Here is a 12,158-nt window from a genome sequence, read left to right on the forward strand (position 1 = left end):
ATCTTAATCTTATTTCTTGAATACACTATCTTCTCTAATCTGAGGATATTGATAGTATTCTTATAATATTCCTTTTTCTAGTCTCTGTGTCCTCTGAGTTGGCTTTTGCTTGTTTATTTTAACCTCTAGCATTCTTTTACAAAATTTTCTTAGATATCTAATGATTCTTAGTTGCCCATTAAAGTTTAAGGAAGGGTACCCACAAGCTTTGGGGTAGCTCTGTACACTTGGGTGGGGTTGGTCTATTTGGGCTCCACTCTGTTGTCATCTGGTGGGGCCATTTCCTGGGGAGCACATCCTGTCAGTGTCTGTACTCCCTCTTGGCTGGTCAGATTCTCTAAAGAAGACTTTCCTGGTAGAACTAACATTGACTGCCTGTGTTCTGAAATTTGGTTGAGAGGAGAACACTGAGAGTCTCAACATTCAGTACATAAACTTTCCTTTGACCCCCTTCTTCACATTTTCAGTAGGGGGTTTACCCACCTTTACCTATGCCTGCTGCTTGCCAGTCAGAGACCCTGTTTGACCATCTCTACAGAAACACCAACCGCTTCTGCTTCAGTTGAGAAAGGAAACTGCTCAGCTGAGGGAACTGGGATGAGGTCTGAGGCTACTGCTTCTTAGACAGGCTCTCAACTAACCTTTTACCCCATTTTCACCCCTACTTCCTAAGGAGACCCAGTGCTGTCGTTTCCTGCGCCTTTGGGGGCTTTGGTGTATAAATCGAGCTGCTTTTTGGCTCTTTTCCAATACCCAGTCAGGATTCACCCATCCTAGGTCTACTGGCTCAGTTATCACTCACCCGTTTTCAGCTTCTAAAAAGTTGTTGCTGTTGTCTTCTCTCCCATTCCGGTCATTCTTTATCAGCAGCCTTTTATACATTCTCTTACTGTCATTTCAATGGAGTTTCAGGAAAGAGCAAAGGCTAGTGCTTGGTGTCCCACCAGCCATCTTCCACCCGATGTCCAATGGGCTTTAGCCTTAAAGTTCTCTGGGCAGAGACACCAATCAAGGTTTGGCCACACCTAACACTGTGAGTCACTCACTCATCTCTCTGGCTTGAAGTTTTTTGAAGGGAAGGAGCTCAGATTGAAGCAGGAGTACTTTGTGGTGGCCGCTACCTTGCAAGATGTCATCCGACGCTTCAAAGCCTCCAAGTTTGGCTCCGAGGATCGTGCTGGAACTGCATTTGATGCCTTTCCAGACCAGGCAAGTATACAGTCCGTGAACCCAGGGGGGACAACTGAGGGGACGAGGACTTCCTATCAGAGTAACTCCTCTGTTTCAGTGCTAAATCAGTTGAGTAGGTAATGCATGCTAAAGCATTCCAGGGAAGGTTGACATTTCATTTGGCCTTTGCCCAGCAGGGATGAGGTCAAGGAAGCCAGACCTGGGCCATCCGTCGCCTTCACCTTGATGTCTTCCTCCACACAGGTTGCGATCCAGCTGAATGACACTCACCCCGCACTCGCCATCCCTGAGCTGATGAGGATTTTTGTGGACATTGAAAAATTGCCCTGGTCCAAGGTCTGGATAATTTGGCTTCTTTTTCCTTCAATTAATCAAAATATCTGTGGTTGGGAGATTTTGCAAACAGCTCCTTTTGTGATTTTTTAAAAATAAGTTATGGTTGCTGATGTCACTAGTTAGAGGTAAACCTCACTCTGGTGCTGTCATTTCTCCATCTTTACTACTTCACAGGGAGTTAGACTAAGAAATGAACAAGTACATTCCTAATGGAAGTTACCGATTTTTGTCTAAAAGGGTTTTAGATTAAGCTCTCTAACCCCAGGATACAGCTCATTGAAAGTGTCCTGTTGCTCTGGAAGTCAGTATTTTAAACATACTTTATACCGTCTCACAATATTACTTAAGTTTTTATTCTTCAAATGTTTTTTATTTAATAAATAAAGACAGCCCTAGTTGGTTTGGCTCAGAGGATAGAGCGTTGGCCTGCGGACTGAAGGGTCCCGGGTTCCATTCTGGTCAAGGCCTGGGTTGCGGTTCAATCCCCAGGAGGGGGTGTGCAGGAGGCAGTCGATTGATGATTCTCATCATTGATGTTTCTATCTCTCTCTCCCTCTCTCTTCCTCTCTGAAATCAATAAAAATACATATATTTTTTTAATCAATGTTTTTAAAAATGAATAAAGACACAGTCGAATAGTAGAGAAGATTTATTAACATGCCGTCTTATGTTTTATCAGTCCATTTTAGAACTAGCTGCCCTTTGGTACCCCAAAAACATATTCCCACTCTCTGGACCATTCAGGAATCGAGTGGAATCAAGAGTGTGTAACTGTGTACAAGCAGATGGAATTGTCCTCTTGCAAATGAATTGCCCTGTTATAAATGGGCGGGGATTGAGGAAATGTTTGCTGTGTGAAGGGGTGTGACAGGCAGGGCAGCCTTCCTGGCAGAGGAAAGCCGCTCAGCCCTCCCTTTCCCGCAGGCGTGGGAGATCACCCGGAAGACCTTCGCATACACCAACCACACCGTGCTCCCAGAAGCCCTGGAGCGCTGGCCTGTAGAGCTGGTGGAGAAGCTGCTTCCTCGACACTTGCAAATCATTTATGAGATAAATCAGAAGCATTTAGATGTAAGTCATTTTGAGAGTGTCATGACAATGAGATCTTAGAGGTTTGGGGTGGCTACGGTGTTCCCTCTTTCCAAACTTCAAACCTAAAGATTGAAAGACCAATGATTGATGTCTTTCAATCATTGATACATCAAAAGTATCCAAGCCCTAGCTGATTTGGCTCAGTGGATAGAGGGTTGGCCTGTGGACTGAAGGGTCCCAGGTTCGATTCTGGTCAAGGGCACATGCCCAGGCTGTGGGCTGGATCCCCAGTGAGGGGTGTGCAGGAGGTGGCCAATCAATGATTCTCTCTCATCATTGATGTTTCTACCTCTCTCTCCCTCTCCCTTCCTCTCTGAAATCATATATATCCAAGTCTGGGTGGGACTCTGTTAAAGACATCTTTTTGAAAGTACTAAAATACAGGGATGGCATCTCCCGAAGGCTAACCAGCCCCTCCGTGGGAGTGAGGTTTTATATTCACTCCGTCAAAAATTTTGGTTGGAAAGTGAACAACGTTATCCCAACGTTGCTTTAAACCTGAGTGACCAGTGAAGCCTTTCTCTTCCTTTGGCTAGAAAATCGCAGCCTTGTTTCCTAAAGATGTTGACCGTCTGAGAAGGATGTCTCTGATCGAAGAGGAAGGAGGCAAGAGGATCAACATGGCCCACCTCTGCATTGTGGGCTCCCATGCTGTGAATGGCGTGGCTAAAATCCACTCAGACATCGTGAAGACCCAAGTGTGAGCTTCCAGCCCCAGGGTGGTGTGTCTGACGCTGCTCCATGAATGGAACAGTGCGAGCAAACTCAGTGTTGCTTTGGAGAGGAGGAACGACCCCGACAAAATGTTCTAAAGTATTTTTTTCTTGAGAAAAGGCCCTTCCTCTATGAACCATCCTAATTCTAGATATAGGAGACCAAAACTAAAATTATTCTGTTGAAAAGTCTGGTTAAATGTTGGTGCCAGAAAATTATATGGAGGTGATTAGATTTGGAATTTTCCTTGTAACTATTTTGAATCCCAAATGGATTTCTATTTAGAATGACACCCATAGATGCTCTTAGCTCCTCCCTCCACCTTTATTTAATCTTTCTAAGCCAACACTTGACTCTTTGAATATAACTCTGAACTTCATCCTGCATGCAGGAACCTGCTGTTCCAGCCAGACTCAGTGGTGTGTCTCTTCTGTCTCCAGATTCAAGGACTTCAGTGAGCTAGAACCAGACAAGTTTCAGAATAAAACCAATGGGATCACTCCAAGGCGCTGGCTCTTACTCTGCAACCCGGGGCTTGCAGAGTTAATTGCAGAGGTAACTGGGAAGTGCTGAGAGGGAGAGGGAGAGAGGGAGGGAGATCCGACTGGAATGCAAGAGGCATGCGTGCACTTAAAATTTGCAAATACAATCTGTAGCAGGGCCAGCTTCATCAGCACGTGGCCTGTGCAGTCCCATGAGGCTCTGTGCTTGACTTAATTCTCTGCTGCAGTCACCTTGAAAGTCTCAGTTTTGATCAAGGGTCCCTACCAATTCTGTACCTGGTCCTGGCTAACAGTATTCATATGACACACAGATGGAAGTTGGTAACTCTATTTAGTAAAAGAGGATAACAAAGGTCATATAAATAACTAGTGGAACCTGGGTCCTTTGCCAGCCTCCTTAGGTAGATTTCCTGCTTTTAACACAATACCCCTGAGACTACGTTTAAGATACCTGCAAAGTGTCCTTCCCACACAGCAGTTCTAGCCCCTTCTCTGAGTGAAGCCATTCTGCGCCTTGTGTGGTAGGCGAGCTGTCCCGTGGTAGCTGAGTGAGCACGCACCACAGGGACAGAAGCTGCTCATTTGGGCCTGATTGCCATCCCTGATTAAAGCCACCTCTTCCTTTAAACTGAAAGAAAATCGGGGAAGACTACGTGAAAGACCTGAGCCAGCTGACGAAGCTGCACGGCTTCCTGGGGGACGACGTCTTCCTCCGCGAAATTTCCAATGTGAAGCAGGTGGGACTCGTGTGGGTTCTCGCCCGGCACGTGCTTTGAGGGTTTATGCTCCAGTTTTTAAAGGGGACCACCGATGCTTCCCCATCAAAAGGACTCCTGCCTGTGCACTGTCTCAACAGGAGAACAAGCTGAAGTTTTCTCAGTTCCTGGAGAAGGAGTACAAAGTGAAGATCAACCCAGCCTCCATGTTTGACGTGCACGTGAAGAGGATCCACGAGTACAAGCGGCAGCTCCTGAACTGCCTGCACGTGATCACCATGTACAACCGTGAGTCGGCCCTGTAGCCACCAGGTGCCCCGGGGGCGGCAGCAGCACCCCGTGCAGGCCTCGCCACCCCGGCCATCATCCATCCCGTGCTCCATCCACTTCTCCATCTTTTTCAGGCATTAAGAAAGACCCTAAGAAGTTGTTCGTGCCCAGAACAGTTATAATTGGTGGCAAAGTAAGTTGATTTTGTTCACTGGGGAGGTGGGGGCGATAATCTCGTGCCGTTTCTCCACTTCCTCGTGGCTGCATCCTGTCAGTGTGTTCCACATTCTTCCCCAAGGCTGCCCCGGGATACCACATGGCCAAAATGATCATAAAGCTCATCACTTCCGTGGCAGATGTGGTGAACAATGACCCCATGGTTGGAAACAAGTTGAAAGTCATCTTCTTGGAGAACTACAGAGTGTCTCTTGCTGAAAAAGGTAGTGCCCTCATTGCAAACCATGTGAGGCCAGGGAAAATGCTAGGAAGAGATGACAAGATATGGAAAAACGGGGCAGCTGAGCTCAGGGAGCCAGGAGCTGGGGATAGAAGGTGTCACCGGGCAGAGTAAGAGCCTAAGCTAAGAGCTTTTAAGATGACCCAACTGACAATGAGATTGCTGTCCCCGGAGTCAGTATCACAGAGTACATTTCACAGTATCACCGTATACATGTGCAAGTGCATTTTCCTCCCAGCTAGCCAGAGCCGGGGGCTAGAGGAAGCAGCCCTGAGGTTTTGGTAAAGTGCAGACTGTGCTCTACAAAAGAAAGAGAAGATCTTCAGTTCCCAGCCCCAGTTTTGCAATAGGATACCAACTCCCCAGCCCCCAGATAATCCTCTGGTCACTTCGTTTGTTCATGTGGCAACAGGGAATGAGGACAGACGTCAGGCTGCCAGAGCACGAGGCTTAGCTGTGCCTCAGATGGGCCCTCCGAGATCAAGCGTTGAGTTTCCATGTGGGGACAATCAGACTGGCTAGAAGCCAACATCCCTTTCTCTACCACTGGGACCTTTGCTATTTGCATCACATACAAAGCGCCATCCACATTCAAATGCCAACTGTGTATTGACCTGTTTCCTGCATTGAAAAGGGATCTTTCTCTTTTTGAGGTGTTTGTGGGTCCTCTGCTGTTACTGTTTAAGAACTGTCTGCATGAAGGAAAAGGAGCCAGGTTCCTAGGGATGCAAATGAACATATACCTAATCCACAAATAAGCTCTGAAACTAAAACAGAGAGTCAGTCCCGACCTTTGTAGAGAAGGGGGCAGGAGGACTGCAGGCTGCACTAATTTGTGTAAATCAGGCTGAAAGCTCAGAGGCTTGGTGTCTGGCCCTAGACACACCTCAGTTGCATGTGGCTCATTTCCTTGCTGTGAAAGTGGAAGAAGGTTGAGGAGAAGTGGTAGGAATACAAACAATCCTGTTTCCTCCAATTGCAAAAGAAAGGTCAGGAGAGACCGAGTTTTAAGGATCTAGAAAGAAAAGTTTCAATATATTAGTTAAAATTATAAAGAAGATTAAATAAAAATAAAACCATGACAAAATTTGGAAGGGAGAAGAGAAATGGGTCAACTTTCATAGCAGAGAGTCAATAGATGCTGTTTGAAGTTTATAGACCAAGAAAGAGTAGAATAAGCATATAGTTATTTAGCACTGTGGCCATAACCACCAAGATAGCACATCAAAAATGGACAAAAGTGGCCCAGCTGGTGACTTTTGCATCCCTATGAACCAGGAGGTTACAGTTTGATTCCCGTTCAGGGCATATGCCCGGATTGCGGGCTCTGTCCCCAGTGTGGGGCGTGCAGGAGACAGCCGATCAATGATTCTTTCTCATCATTGATGATTCTGTCTCTCTCCCTCCCCTTTCTTCTCTGAAATCAATAATAAAAAAAAAGACAAAAGTGGTTGTCTGAGCCCTGGGGAAGAGTGAGACCTGTCCTTCACCATTTGAATGTTTATCTTGATGACATGTACTACTTTAGTGATCAAAGCAGGCCAGCTACATAAATTCTTAGATGAAATAGAAGCAGATCTAGAGTCATAATCACTCACTTTAACATGCCTGTCTTGCTTGCAGTCATCCCAGCCACAGATCTGTCGGAGCAGATTTCCACCGCAGGCACTGAAGCCTCAGGGACAGGCAATATGAAGTTCATGCTGAATGGGGCCCTGACCATCGGGACCATGGATGGGGCCAACGTGGAAATGGCAGAGGAAGCCGGGGAAGAGAACCTGTTCATCTTTGGCATGAGAATAGATGATGTGGCTGCTTTGGACAAGAAAGGGTGAGAGAACAGCTCTCCCACGAGGGTGCCTGCCCACCCAGGGATCCCACTCAGGCTGAGTCACAGGAAATGTGGCAGCAGACATCTCCCAAGAGTCAGAGGAGCCTCCTGGCCATGGATTAGTCTAATGCAGTGGTTCTCAACCTTAGCTGCACATTAGAATCACCTGGGAATCTTTTTAAAATCCTGATTTCTGGGCCTCATCATTAGTAACAAAGAAACAGAATTTCCGGAGAATGAGGCCCAGAAGTCAGGATTTTAAAAAGATTCCCAGGTGATTCTAATGTGCAGCCAAGGTTGAGACCACTGGTCTAATGAAATCCAGCAAGTTAAAGTTAAAGGAGCTTGGGCCCAGGTGCATGGGGTTGTTGCTCTTCAATATCAGCCATTGCAGAGGGGGCCTGATGAGCTGGTCACTTCTCTGCATCCTGTGATTTTTAACTTGATCAAAAGATGAACCAGTTTTTGCCTATGATTTAAGATTGCTCCTTTAAGATTGCAAACAGATGGACTAAAATGTAGGAGAGGATAGGTAAGGGTGTACAGAAGCACCCAGGAATAGTTTCTTTTAGAATATGGATAGATTTATTAACCAGGTTTATTAACCTGGATAAAAAAATAAAAAGTGCTGCCCAAAGGAACGACAGGGATCACAACATTTGGGGGTTGTCAGGTATACTTCCTGGCCCTGGGAAGTAAATTTTAACTCAGTAGCAACAAATCTGGGGATCTGTGGGTCCAAAAGCAGCTGGTTAACTTAACATAATGCTTGTTTAGAGCCATAAAGTCTGCTTTGAAATGAATCTTACTGTCTTCTAGACTAGACTATTGCTCTGGGACTAGAATTTTTTAAAAATCTACTGTCAATGTCTTCATTTACAAGGAACTAATCAACTTTAAGTGTGGAGGGGGGAGGGAGAAATGTCAGAATCTAGTCAAATATTATTGATACCCATATTGAACTTTATAATGACTTCTATAAAATTTAGTATTTCGGAATGCATTTTTCACAGCTAATGTGCTGTCTAGTGTATTGCTAATCACAAACACTAACAGAACTTTCTTCTTACCTCACCCCCATCCCACAGATACAACGCAAAAGAGTATTACGAGGCACTTCCAGAGCTGAAGCTGGCCATTGATCAAATTGACAATGGCTTCTATTCTCCCAAGCAGCCTGACCTCTTCAAAGATGTAATCAACATGCTATTTTATCATGACCGGTGAGTTCTCCGAAGAAGGTGGTGTTATTTCAGCCGTGACAAGGGAGCAAGAACATCATAAACCAACTACAACCCAACTATGTAGATTAGCATAGATCTGTGATCTGACAAGCTAACCTAGGCTTGGAAAGAAAAATTAAAGATTCTCCACTGGCAATGCTAGGAAGCTTTAAGGATAAGACCCGCAAATCTGGTGTTCTTTTTCTCCTTCCACTGGTGGACACAGCTTTCAGATGCATCTGTATGATGACATTCTTCCCTGTGGGGAGGACCGTAGAAAGGTTGAGGGCTGTTTAAAGTTCTTGTGAATGGAAATGTGAGTTCGGTAAAGCAGCCATGAAACAAAAAGAGAATTTTAAATGGAATCTTAACACATCTATTAATGAAGCTTTTTGTTTTGATTTTTCCTCCCAATCACACAAAAAACAACAACACAGGTTTAAAGTGTTTGCAGACTATGAAGCGTATGTCAAGTGTCAAGAAAAAGTCAGCCAGCTGTACATGGTGAGTACACAGCTGAGACGTATAAAGTAAACCAGCTTACTATGGTTAATTTAAAATTCTGTTTCTTTTTATTAAGTCTAAGTAACAGGGCCCCACTGATGAATCAAAAAAGGGAAGTGAGACAACTGTCTAGGTTGTTCAGATCAAAACTCGACTTTTCCCACGTTTAGGCAGAGGTTGACTCGACATTTCCATAGCAGTTGTAAAGGTTTTAATGTCCAAGTAAAAAAATTACAAATTATTTGATATGTATTGAGCACCCACCATGTAGCAGGCATGTCCTGGAAAGTAAAGGTATAAATCCAAATTGAATACTCGTTTTACCCACTCACTTGTTCAACAGAGAGGCATGGGGCCTTCCCGTGGCAGGCACTGTGCTGGGCACGACAAAGTCACCTTCTTCTTACCACACCCTCCCAGGAGCCTGTTCAGTGCACATCAGAATCACCAGGGCAGCTTGTTAAAGTACAGATGCCGGTCTCCCTGGGCGAGAGTCTGACCCTGTAGTGGGTGGCATCACCATCAGTATTTGGAAAACCTGCTTAAATGACTCTAATGCTGAGCTTTAGTTTATTGGGATAAAGACTGACCCCCTTTTTCTTTTAAAATTGCAAAGAAATTGAAGGTTTTATGTTTGAATTTTTTTTTAAGAATGGAAAGGAACAAGAAAGACTGTACTTAAAAAAAAAGGCAGGTGGGAAGAGGAGAAAGGAAGGAAAGGAAAGGCCAGAGCCATGCACATCTTTATCAAGCAGCCCAGCCCTCTGGGTTCATTAGTAGACACAAGGAAAGGTTCATCATCTCTGATACAATAGACTTTTAGTGAATTGCAGACACCACAGAAGAACAGATACCGAAAGAGGCTGGCTCTCTGCCAAGACTCCAGGATGGGTCTCTTGGGGTCGATGTCCTTGAGCCTTCTGGTGGCCCTTGCCCCCTTAGTCTTTATTGTTGCCCTCCAACTTGAAAACCATTGTGCAGCAGACGAGTGAAGAGCCATAAAATCACCACCGCCTGCCTTTGTATTCATCAGTAACTACTTCCAACAGAAACATATTTCACTAACATTTCTTTCCATTCCTTTCCCAAAGCAGGTAACAGGGTGGTTCCTACAGTCATCCCGGGTATCCCACTGGGTTTTAAAGTAGGCTCATTCAAGGCTCATGCTGCTTCACAGCCCTTAGCTTCTGGTAGAGTCCTATCCAGTCCCCCAAAAGTGTACAGACCAGAGTAAATTCCAGTTCATGGCCATAAGCAAGGAAGGGCAGTACTTGAGTTAAGCTTAGTGGCCTACTCCCTGCTTCCTGAACACTGGAGAGAGCAGCCTCAAAGACAGAGAAAGGAAAATGGCCACCTCTCCCTCTTTCCTCTTGATTGCAACCCATGCTTGTCTGTAGAAAGGCTGCAGGGGGAAGAAATAAAAATAAAACAGAACAAAAAAGGGAAATCTGGCCAAGGGCAAGCACAAACGTGAATGTCAAACTTGCACAATGGGCCTCTTCTGTTAAAATGATGGCCCTCATCCAAAGGATGCTCATCTAGAAGCCAAGTATTTGGGTCAGTCTTTCTTGTTCATTAGTGCAAATTGCATTTTTTACTCTTAACAATAATTGTATTGTTGAGGCTTACTGACGAGACTTCCCATCCATGTGAGTTTGTTTTCTAAGCCTCAACAATACAAAGAAAGTGAAGAGATTAGGCTTTTATTCTTTTATTTTAGTAAGTTTCCAGAGTCTGAACAAACTAATTTCAGACTCTTTTCTGCAGTACCTTAAGGAATGATGGTAATTTTAGATTTTTTAATGCTTATAATGCATTGCTATTGGTTTTAAATAATGTTCTGGTAATTAACAATGAACTCTTAGAGTTCTTTACAAAATCATGAGGTTATTAAATAACATTTAATAACATTTACTTTCACATTGCGTGTGAAATCACGCAAGACCCAGACCCGCCGTGCGCTAGTAGCTTGCCACGCAAGCCCTGAGCTCCGCACGAGGCCCTCCGCACCTCGTGTAAGCCACGAGCCCTGCCCTGCCTCCACTAGTGGCTCGTGAGCTGGGGGGGAGGGACCAAGAGGTGCTCCATGCACCTCCTGGTCACCTGTCGTTTGGTTGTTACGGCGTTACGGCCACTGGCCTTTTATAATTTAGATACTTGCTTATATTCTTATTGGTATAAAAAGTATGAGATTTGGATGTTACATATTTTATTAAGGATAAAACCTTAATTAATCATGTTTTGAAACCCCAACCGGATTCAGTATAAATCTACTGGGACATCTACCTTCAAGGAAAAAAAAACACAAGAAAAGTAGGTCAATAAAGTCTCTCAGTGGATTGTTAGCATTCTAGCATAGTGTTTTCCAAACTTTGTGAGCCACAGGTTAAATCTCTTGACTTGGTTTCTTGCAGATAGTGAATATTAGTGTTCTTTTCATCTGTAGTTTAAAGGAAGGTATCCTCATTTGAAACAAAGCATGGAAAATATGATTTCCATGCAAAAACATCATAACTATAGCAAAAATTATCAATTAGGTAATTTACATCCCTGGTTTCTCTGAAAATGCAAAATACATATTTTTCATTCTTAAGAGAAATATATACTCTAAATAGGAGAAGAGCTCAGTCTGCTCTATTTAGCTCTCAACTGTAAGACATATGTATTTATAATTCACTACAATTTACTCCTTTTGTTTTCTCCATGAAATGTGCTTCGATATGCTTGGCCTGATGTTTGTCCTAAAGCTCAATGGGTAGTGAGGCCCTGGGCCTCATATATCTGTGTTGTTTACAGAATCCAAAGGCCTGGAACGCGATGGTACTCAAAAATATAGCTGCCTCGGGGAAATTCTCCAGTGACCGCACAATTAAGGAATACGCCAAGGACATCTGGAACATGGAGCCTTCAGATATAAAGATTTCCCTATCCAATGAATCTAGCAATGGGGTGTGCAAAGCCAGTGGAAAGTAAGTTGTAAAATGTCTCTAGAAAAAAAATAGTTTCTTATTGGACTTGAACCTTTTTGCAGCATTCTTTGATTTTGTTTTGTTTTGTTAGCTAACAATCCAGTTAAGTATCTCTGGGGATTGGGCGGGGAAAGTGTATAACTGTATTGGAGCTAAAAATAAAGTATGAATTTCCAGAGCTACCTGAGTCTCAAAAGGTATTATTTTATAACAAATTGAGTAGCATGCGAGGACCTTCCCCTAGAAAAAAATGCGTGGAACGTTTTAATGCCATTTAAGTGAACTAAAACACAAATTATTTAACTACATTGGAGCACTTTTCTTACACTGCTACCTAAGTCCAAACCAAAAA

At 44.0% G+C, this 12,158-nt stretch overlaps 1 protein-coding gene across 1 annotated transcript in view; it reads left to right on the forward strand.

The window, feature by feature from the left end:
* Positions 1–11,988, forward strand: part of PYGL (glycogen phosphorylase L) — a 32,919-nt gene extending 20,931 nt beyond the window's left edge. The window contains exons 7-19 of the mRNA XM_014465628.2: positions 1,066–1,209; positions 1,435–1,527; positions 2,452–2,598; positions 3,156–3,319; positions 3,774–3,888; positions 4,472–4,573; positions 4,693–4,840; positions 4,957–5,015; positions 5,121–5,262; positions 6,903–7,110; positions 8,199–8,333; positions 8,771–8,837; positions 11,634–11,988. Coding sequence (XP_014321114.1) covers positions 1,066–1,209; positions 1,435–1,527; positions 2,452–2,598; positions 3,156–3,319; positions 3,774–3,888; positions 4,472–4,573; positions 4,693–4,840; positions 4,957–5,015; positions 5,121–5,262; positions 6,903–7,110; positions 8,199–8,333; positions 8,771–8,837; positions 11,634–11,810 — 1,701 coding nt within the window. The 3' untranslated portion in view covers positions 11,811–11,988. The remainder of the gene's footprint in view (positions 1–1,065; positions 1,210–1,434; positions 1,528–2,451; positions 2,599–3,155; positions 3,320–3,773; positions 3,889–4,471; positions 4,574–4,692; positions 4,841–4,956; positions 5,016–5,120; positions 5,263–6,902; positions 7,111–8,198; positions 8,334–8,770; positions 8,838–11,633) is intronic.
* Positions 11,989–12,158: the final 170 nt, after the last annotated feature.

The sequence above is a fragment of the Myotis lucifugus genome, unplaced genomic scaffold, assembly GCF_000147115.1.
Source record: "Myotis lucifugus unplaced genomic scaffold, Myoluc2.0 scaffold_304, whole genome shotgun sequence".
NCBI lineage: Eukaryota > Metazoa > Chordata > Mammalia > Chiroptera > Vespertilionidae > Myotis > Myotis lucifugus.